The sequence below is a fragment of the Aplidium turbinatum genome, chromosome 12 (genome assembly GCF_918807975.1).
Source record: "Aplidium turbinatum chromosome 12, kaAplTurb1.1, whole genome shotgun sequence".
Classification (NCBI taxonomy): Eukaryota; Metazoa; Chordata; class Ascidiacea; order Aplousobranchia; family Polyclinidae; genus Aplidium; species Aplidium turbinatum.
In genome coordinates, this window is record NC_137483.1 from 1335967 (window position 1) to 1346018 (window position 10052).

The 10052-nt window shown below is 38.8% G+C and overlaps 1 protein-coding gene across 1 annotated transcript; it reads right to left on the reverse strand.

Annotated features, from left to right (window-relative positions):
* Positions 1-2579: 2579 nt before the first annotated feature.
* LOC145780524 (uncharacterized) lies at positions 2580-5421 on the reverse strand. The gene is made up of 3 exons (XM_082592149.1): positions 5325-5421; positions 3580-3694; positions 2580-3103 (listed from the first exon to the last, which is right to left on the reverse strand). The coding sequence occupies exons 1-3, from the start codon at positions 5387-5389 to the stop codon at positions 2918-2920; spliced, it is 366 nt and encodes a 121-aa protein (XP_082448275.1). The 5' UTR covers positions 5390-5421; the 3' UTR covers positions 2580-2917.
* Positions 5422-10052: the final 4631 nt, after the last annotated feature.

The following is a 10052-nucleotide window of genomic DNA, read 5'->3' on the forward strand; positions in this document are numbered from 1 at the left end:
AACGCCCTTTCAGTGCACTATCAGCAACAATGGTCCACCATAAAGTAGCCTACTCTGTGACGTAATACACGTTTACGTCCCGGTCAAAGTCTTACGAACGTCTTTGGAGCTTTGTAAAAAAATTAAGATAGAAGCTGCAAACCTAAACATTTAACAACATGGTTTTCGGTAACAATTTCTTTTGGTGACGGCACAAATGTGATTGACAATTCCAACCTCCTTGCCTTACAATTACAAAACTTCAGTACCGGCAAAAAAAATTAGAAACTTTAAAAAACCTAAAATACAAGCCTGTTATTGTTTTTTTCAAATTATCACAAAAACATCAACAAATTTTATAATATTGATCAACCCTTCATGATGTACTAATTGAGTAGTTAGAAGTAGTACATAGTGTGGTAAACTTTGTTTTTTTATTACATATTGGGTCCGAGTAGGCATAAACTCGAAAAGGTTTTTGTACAAAGTTTGGTCAATATTCTGGCACCAAACCTCTTTCTCTTTGTTTCTAAACCTTACTGACATTGCATCCCTTCTCAACTTGTTTCACTGAACATTTCTGAAGACTTATACATGCCAATGCTTTGCCATACTATCACCATCAAGTCTGAGGAATCATAACTCCGTTCAGTCACTTTGTCTCCTGCTTCTGGTGGTTGAGGAATCTTGTTTTAAACCTCTCTCGAAGTTCTCGCTCTATAAATTACTAATTAACTTTTTGCAGCGCTTCTGCAGTAATCACAATTGGCAAGGTCCATCTTTTCACATTGCGTTAACGTCTGCAGACGTTTGCTAGCTTTGGATGAGTTGGTTTTTTACTTTGCCTAAAGTTGCAAAGTTACCACAGTGTTCCAGCATTTCATCCAGAAGCATAATAAACAAGAAAAAACGTACAATCGCGTGACGTCATGTTAAACGTCAAAGAGTTGTGACGTTTAAAGAAACTACAATTTGATGAAGTTTTACTTAAAAGTTCACCTGCTCTGTGACGTAACGGTTTGTGTGCTCGCCTCTGAGTCGGTAGATGTGGACTCGACACCCGTAGGATCATATCAAAGACCTCAAATAAAAAATGATGTGAATCTCGTTGATGCTTGGCACTCAACATTGATGAATGGATTCGGGGTGATGATGTATTTCTGCTGCAGCTCTTTGTAGCTGCGTTGAAGTACATTACGTCTTGTCACGAATGGATCGATCTGTTGTTTCACTGACGTGACGCCAACAAAGCTTTTGCTGAGACGCTGCCTTAGGAATTCCAGTGGTTTTTTGCTTTCCAGTAGAGAGTCTATGCGGATCCCGAAGAAAAGGCATTCTTTCATGATGTTAAAGCATAATATTTTTTTGCTCCTCCAGCTTCTGAATACAATGCTGCGATAAAGTTACATTTTGTTTACATTTTTAATAACACACAGAAGCAACATAATCTTTCTTAAATGCTTCATGCACGTTTTAAACCTTTCAAGGTTCTTTTACCCTTCCTGCACCATGCCGGTGTATAGTTTATTGTAACTGGTACCGTCTTTTGTCTCAAACAACTTAATAGTGAGAAATGATAAAATGATGCAATAAGTGAGCACAAATTTTCGCTTTCAAGCAAAAGTTGCTGCTTTATCCTTGATCACTTTCAAGAGAAGATTGATGCTTGATTCTGCATCGCTTTCAAGAAGAGATTGCTGCTAGATCCTGGATCGTTTTTAAGAGGAGGTTGCTGATTGATTCTGAATCTCATTTCATTCGTTATTCTTTCGTGTCTTAATGTTCCTTCTTCTTACAAACTTTTGAAGGAAAAATAATCTTCCTCAGATCTTCGGATAGCATTTTCCTTCCTATTTCGCAACTTCCATTTTCTTCTACACTGGTTGTGTCTCTTTCTTCACATCCTTTAAGGTTAATTCAATTAATTTCAATTTATTTAAAAAATTGCAAAAAATCAAACAAGGAACAAAACGATGCAACAAACTACACAGTTCAACCGATCGAAATGACCAAAATAGCTTCCACTGTAGCTCGGCTGTGCTCTCGCACTTCTGACGTCATCTTCCTCTTGCTTTCTAGCTCCATTAAAGCATAACGATTGAAAGTAGATTTTATACACAGGTTTTTATTGGGTCGAAATTCACAGTGAAAGTCAATTTCAGAATAATAATAGTTTGTTTATATTATTGATAACGATCAATTGCTCGTTTAAAAAATCTGCTGCTGCTGCATGTGACTCTGTGTCTTGTCAAGAATTTGTGTGCTCCCGAGTGGTTTCAAATCAGACTCCTTCACACGTCACTCCACAACTCACCAAATGACCGCGCAAACGATTTTAGATCAGAACTCTTCCGAATGGTTTCTCCGTAGCAATGGTTGCAATGACGACCCTTTACATGTAAGGAGTATGGAAAATCTAAAAGTATTTCGGGGGAAGGCATTATGTCCCATTGCTCAGTTCAATAGTTTGGCAATGTTTTAGGTCTCTGCTGCAGAAATCAACTTCCATCCAATAAATGACATTAGTAGGCATCCTTCCATTTTTTCAGATGAACAAAAGTCTCAAATCAGTTTTATTTAAATCAAAACGCAACAAACACTTCAAATAAAATCAAGAAAATAAAAAGTTCTCACAACGGACTCCAACAAACGAATTGAGCAGACTCTTTTGCAATATAGCTGTAGTTGATATGAACGTTTAAGGTTAGTTGAAATAAAATTCACACAAAATAAATAAATAAAACCCGACATCGATATTTTCAGAAAATGTTGATTTGAGTTATTGCTGAAGACGCATAGGTGATATTTCTTGGTTTCGGTTGCCTCCTGTTCTGACATTCTAATCACTTTCGGTGGTTTTTTCTTTTGAAAACGTTAAAGTATTCAGTTTGAAAAATTACACACGAGATTCATGAATATCCTGTTTTTCCTGAGAGAGTTATTCTTCTCTTTCTCTGTTCCGAGAGGTCACATCATAAGCATTCCTGATTGCATCAAACTCATTCTCAACACCGTCGGGGATCAGCAGGAAAAAGGCCACGAAGACAATACAAAGAAATATCAAGGCGAATTTTATGCATCTATAAATGATTGCCAAAAAGGCAAGATCCAACTTCGACGGTACCTAAGAAAACACAAAAACAAAAGTCTTAGAAGAATGTTAAAACTATAGTCTTTTGCGTCATAATTAAGCTGGCAATGAAATACGCTCTTTCATGTCATGAAGTTTAAGTCATAACAAAAAAAAAACGTAAATAGACGTTTTTATCCACGAAGTCATTCTGAAAGAGCAGGTTAATGTAACTAACCCTTCTCGCACAATTATCCACCATTTATAAGAAATGTGGCCAGGGATGTGGACATGGATGACGCCAAGGATGTGGACAGGAACGTGACATTTCAATAGAGTTTCGTTCGAATGTAGAACAATGTAGATAGCATTGAATAAATAAGTATGTTTAGGAAATATAAAAAACGTCCAAACCAAAACACAATAATGCTATAAATTGTGGTCAAAATGTATCGTATAAGGTTGGTTCCAAAAACTTGCATCAGTTGCAAGAGAAGGAAATTAAGAAAACCTTGCTATGGCGTGAGTACCTTCATTGCGAACGAGTGGTGGTGATGGTGATGGTGATGAGTGTAACTCATGGCATCTTCACCTTCAGCTAAGTACATCATTGCCGATGCATTGTTGCGCGTACGATCTTCAAAGCTGTTCAAAGAATAAACGTTTAATTGAGTTAAGTTTAGATCTGTTGACTGTAGTTCTTTTTAAGTTAAACAAAGTAAATCTACCGAGATGCTTGACTATCAATTGCTAAATGAAAAAAAAAAGACTTTTGTGCCACACAAACTTTTTAGACATGTACCGCAGTATTAACTAAGCAACACCACAATTACTTTATTAGCTTATTTTAGATGCGTATTGGCTTCGACATCTATTATTCTGATGAAGTTACGGAATGTCTTTAGCCAGTGCTTAAAATCTGTGCCTGCTGACGGTGAATGCGGGTCCACCTCTAAACGATCAGGTTTCAGGAACTTGTCCATATCAATGAATTAAATTGTGATGAATGTATCGTCGTCGTCGTCGTCGTCGTCTGAGCTTCTGGGGCCGAGGGTCTATCCTTTTACCACCCCAGATTCACGATGTTCCCGGACTACACTGGAAGGCTGCTAGAGAGCAGCCAGTCTTTAGTTTTATCATCCATGACGCGCAGACCTTCCACTCCGTTAGGTGGCTTGAAGATGGTACAGTCATTGATGATGTGGTCTGCGGTCTGTTCCTCGGCACCACATTCACAGGAGGAGGAAGAAGCCATTCCCCATTGGTGCATGGTTGAGCGGAAAAGCCCGACGCCCGTACGGAGACGGTTGAGGCGCACCCACGCCTGTCTCTGTAGTGTCAGGCCGATTGGGCGTGTGTCGGCGTCGGGGATGAATGAATGGAGTCTGGTGGTGCTTGACCTCCATTCAGAATTCCATTTATGGTCCGCCCAAGTAGCCGCAGAGATGTCTTGTTCATCAGCTTCGTTGATCAGAAGCCGAGCGGCTGGCACGAATGGGTGTCTTGATTTCAGTCGGCGGGGGTGCCCGTTTGGGAAGGCAGAGATCTTGTGGTGGAGAAGATGATTAGGCTCCAGTGCCCGTCGACCGAGGGACAGAGTGGCTTCTTCGCGACGAAGCTCAGCAGGTTGGATGCCAGCGAGAATGGGGAGATTGTCCAATGGTGTGGGACGCAGGCATCCGGTCACTGTGCGCAGGGCGCTGTTTATGGCAGTGTCGATGTTGTGGCAGTGAGCACTGCGGCACCAGACAGGTGCACAGTACTCTGCTGAAGAGTAGATGAATGTATAATATGTATTGATAATTATTCATAGACCTTAAGAAGGTTTTAATTCATTGAACCATTGCTATGTCTAAATTCAAATAGAATATTAATTGAACTATCTTAAACATAATTATTACAGAATTAAACGCTATAACTTAACATGAAAATCTTCAACAAAAATGCTCTTTAAAATAACTGCCACTGCTCACTACTCTACGACTTCAGATGAACAATTGGAATGACACCAGCAGTGCGACAGAACTACCAAAGGCACACACACACATGCAATTATGACGTAAGCAATTATACAGGGCTTCGACCAGACAGCAGTTCAAACACAGTACATCACATTAGCTCTGCAAGGTTTTGTATTGTTGTTGACATTTGTAGCTTTAAAAACATTATTCTTCATCTTTCGTTGTTAAGTATCGAGTAGCTTTCCTAACTTTTAAACTTCTCGTCTGTGCTTGGGTTGGATAAAGCAGTTAACGTATAACTTTGCAAAGCTTACCTGAAAATTAAGGATTGCACCAAAATTCCAAGAAGCAATCTCCAAATAAGATGATATTTCATCATTTGCTAAAAACAAACTTTAAAAAACGAAAATCTGTAAAAGTTTAACCACAATCGTTTTAAGATCAACTAACACTAAGTGGTTTAATTTATTTTAAATTTTATGCGAAAATTAATTTTTTGTTTTGCAGAACAAGAATTTTCTTGATGCTTGGTTGCGATGCGTAAGTAACGTTCGTCGTCGTCGTCTGAGCCTCTGGGGCCGAGGGTCTATCCTTTTACCACCCCAGATTCACGATGTTCCCGGACTACACTGGAAGGCTGCTAGAGAGCAGCCAGTCTTTAGTTTCATCATCCATGACGCGCAGACCTTCCACTCCGTTAGGTGGCTTGAAGATGGTACAGTCATTGATGATGTGGTCTGCGGTCTGTTCCTCGGCACCACATTCACAGGAGGAGGAAGAAGCCATTCCCCATTGGTGCATGGTTGAGCGGAAAAGCCCGACGCCCGTACGGAGACGGTTGAGGCGCACCCATGCCTGTCTCTGTAGTGTCAGGCCGATGGGGCGTGTGTCGGCGTCGGGGATGAATGAATGGAGTCTGGTGGTGCTTGACCTCCATTCAGAATTCCATTTATGGTCCGCCCAAGTAGCCGCAGAGATGTCTTGTTCATCAGCTTCGTAAGTAACCTTGTTGGTGTAATACAAATCACTAAACATTTATAAAGCTTGAACAAAGGTCGATTTTGTTTCATACCGAAGCAAACGCTTCCTTCTTGCAGTATCGGCAACAAACCTTAAGTCCTACGTTATGGCATGTAAGCTACATTCCTAGATAGAGTCTTTCGAACGCCTTTCGAGATTAGCAAATAAACAATGCTGCTAACCTGAACACTTAACATGGTTGTCCATGCTAAATTTTCTGGACTACAAACGTTTGACATCTCAAACAACCTTAACTAACAATTAGAAAACTACCTTGCTGACATCACTACCTCTCCCAGGTAGACTATTTGCGATGAGATAAGATGAGCAACTTCTGTGTTTGGAAAATCGAGTTTACGGAATTTTCTTCGATGTCCTTAATATATCACTTATAATGCCACTTCAGTCAATTTACTTTGCCATGTCTGGTGAAAATCGCATTTTACAATGGCATGCAATTATATTGTTTCTGTCAAGCTATTTTTCTGTAGCAAAAAATTGAATAATGTTATTGTTGCAATATGTAAATCAAAAGTTTTTTCGTTTCGGTATAAAAAGGGACGATATTCAACAGAAAGTATAAATTAGTAAGTTTGGTAATTGTTGAACTATTTTTACTTTGGTTGCAAACTCATGATGGGGTTGAGTGTGCAATGCTGATTGAAGTGAGTTGCTTGACTTACCAAGAAAAATACTTTTAAACTGTTGAATGTGTTTTCAGCTTCATTGGTTAAAATAAGTATGGTTTAGTAGTATGTATGTAGGCCTAGTATGTTTTAAACAAGCAATGCCTTGCAATTATAAGTATAGTTCGATTGGAGAATGCTTCAACTTAATCGCATTGCTCAAATTACCTGAGGTCATTGCTCGATTTATTACAGAAAATTTTGGTCAGGACAAGTTGAGCAATGTGCATATAAATATTATTAAGAAAAAGTATCCAAATCACAAGGCGATCAAATCCAATCTAAATTGTAGTTAATTTACTAGTGCTTAAAGTCCACCGTTTTAGAATGTTTTAGAATGTTGAGCAAAACGGTGCTAATCTTAGACCAGTTTTTTCATACCCTTCTTTCAATGAATGTCTTTAAGAACTTATACATTCCGATGCTTTACCGCATCATCAAGTCTGTTAGTTATAACTCTGTTCAGTCACTCTGTCTCCTGCTTCTGGTGGTTGAAGCAACCTTGTTCCAAACCTCTCTCGAACTTCTCGTTCCATAGATTGCTAATTAAACTTTTTGCAGCGCTTTTACTCCAATTTTAACAGGCAAAGTCCATCTTTTTACATTGATTAAACGTTTGTGAACGTTTGTTAGCTTTGAATGAGCTGTTTACTTTTACAATGCTTGAAGCTGCAAAGCCAACACAGTGCTCCGGCATTTCATCCAGAAGCATAATAAACAAGAAGAAACGCACAAAGCACGTGACGTCATGTTAAACGTCAGAGATTTGTGACGTTCAAAGAAACTACAATTTGATGAAGTTTGACCTAAAATGTCACCTGCTTACTGGCGTGGTGGTTTGTGTGCTCGCCTCTGAGTCAGTGGACGTGGAATCGATTCCCGGTCAGGTCATAACAAAAACCACAAATATGAAATGGTACTGAATCTCGTTGATGCTTGGCACTCAGCATTGAAGAATGGATTCGGGGTGATGATGTATTTCTGTTGCAGTTCCAGCTTTCGAATACGAAGCTGTGATATAGGTACATTTTGTTTGCGTTTTTGATGACACACAGAAGCAACATAATCTTCCAAAAATGCTTCATGCACGTTTTCAACAATTCAAGGTCCTTCTACAGTTCTACCCTTCCTGTACCATGCTGGTGCATAGTTTATTGTAACTGGTACTGGCTTTCGTCTCAAACATCTTAACAGTGAGAAACGATGCAATGACGCATCAATACGTGAGCACAACGTTTCGCTTTCAAAAGGAGATTGCTGCTTGATTTTGGATCGTTTTTAAGAGGAGATCGCTGCTTAATTCTAAATCACTTTCAAGAGGAGGTTGCTGCTTCATCCTGGATCACTTTCAAGAGTGGATTGCTGCTTTATCCTGGTTCGTTTTTAAGTGGAGATCGCTGCTTAATTCTAAATCACTTTCAAGAGGTGGTTGCTGCTTCATCCTGGATCACTTTCAAGAGTGGATTGCTGCTTTATCCTGGTTCGTTTTTAAGTGGAGATTGTTATTTGATTTTGGATAGCTTTGAAGAAAAGATTGTTAGTTGATCTGGGATGTTTATTTGTTCGTTATTGCTTTATCTCTTAACCCCATCTTAATAAAGGCGAGTCCCATACTTGAATCCTAGCATCCGGGGATGAGAAGATAAGGTTCTCATTATTCTAAGCCTTCGGCACTAACGAGAGTAGGGTGGCCAGTTCCTTTCTCTCGGCCACCTTTCCTTCAGCAATTACGCCCACCCAATTTACTACACCCTGGGTAGAGGTGAGCTGTGTTTGTCAGCAACCAGCATAAGCCGGGAGTCGAACCAGGATTGCATGATTGGAAAGCGAACGCCTTATCCGTTGCGTCACACCCATCTTAATAAGAGCTTTTTTCGTACGCGGAAAGTACGTCAAGGCTACCTTAGCCCTGTGCTAATTAATCGCTAATAACGGGAACTATGAAAGTCACAAAGCCAAAATATTTTACAAGATAATAGCCATGTGTATTGTGCGTATAGGAATTAAATGTTTATCCAACAAATCTATTGAAATAAATCGTTTGAGATGAAAAAACGTCAGAAAGTTGGTTTTTATTCTAATTTCCCGAAAATAGCTTCAAAATTGAAATTTTTGAATTATAACATAGAGTAATGCTAAATTAAACAAAAAATTACTTTTTCTCATAAATATAAGGCATTTTTGGGCGTTTTTACATTTCAAAGTAATTGCACTAACGTTTATATTGCACTAACATTAACATATATATAACTAGCATTGCACGAAAATGTCTAGCCACCTGAAACGAAACGCTTATTGTGAAGCGCAGGAAGATAGAAAATTGACCGGTTTAGGTTTAGAAAATTCGCAAAGAATAAAAACTAAAAGTTAAGAAATTTCACATTTTTAGCACATTTCTTTCTGTGGAATTTTTCACTACTAGAGTCTGGCGTCCTCATAAAGCCCGTGTCACTACAGATAGGGTTAAGGTCCTTCTTCTTCCAATCTTTTAAAGGATAACTGTTCTTTCTCAGATAATTCGGATCACCTTCTTCATCTTTCATTCTGCAACTTCCAATATCTGTTGTACTGGTTGTGTTTCCATCTTCACATCTTCTAAAGTTGATTCAATTATATTCAAATTTCTTTAAAGACTACAAGGAATTAAACAAAGAACAAGACGATGCAACAAACTACACAGTTCAACCGATCGAACTGGCCCAAGATCGGTTGAAGGTCTTCCACTGTAGCTCGGTTGTGCTCTCGCACTTCTGACGTCATCTTTCTCTTGCTATCCAGCTCCATTTAAGCGTGACGATTGAACGGAGATATTATACACAGGTTTTTATTGGGTCGAAATTCACAGTGAAAGTCAATTTTAGAATAATGACAGTTTGTTATATATTATTGATAACGATCAATTGCTCGCTTAACAAATCTGCTGCTGCTGCATGTGACTCCCACTGTCTTGCCAAGAAAAAGTTGTGCTCCCGAGTAGTTTCAAATAGGATTCCTTCACTCGTCACTCCAAAACTCATGAAATGACCGCGCAAACGATTTTAGATCACAATCCTTCCGAATGGTTTCTCAATAACAATGACGACCCTTCACATGTGATTAGTGTTTTATGGAAAATCTTAAAGTATTTCGGCTTGGAACACATTATGTCCCACTACTGAATTCTATAGTTTGACAATTTCTTAGGTCTCTGCTGCAAAAATCAACTTTCATCCCACAAATAACATAAAATCATTTTTATTTAAATCAAAACGCAAGAAACACTTCAAATAAAATCAGGAGAATAAAAAGTTCTTACAACAGATTCCAACAAACAATACATCTTTACAGTTGTTGATA

Excerpts from the sequence above, each read along its gene's own strand:
- LOC145780524 (XM_082592149.1), bottom strand. The coding sequence starts at position 5,389 with ATGATGAAATATCATCTTATTTGGAGATTGCTTCTTGGAATTTTGGTG. Across the intron at positions 3,695-5,324 it reads GTGCAATCCTTAATTTTCAG|CTTTGAAGATCGTACGCGCA; the intron begins GTAAGCTTTGCA and ends TTCTTTGAACAG. Across the intron at positions 3,104-3,579 it reads ACCACTCGTTCGCAATGAAG|GTACCGTCGAAGTTGGATCT; the intron begins GTACTCACGCCA and ends GTGTTTTCTTAG.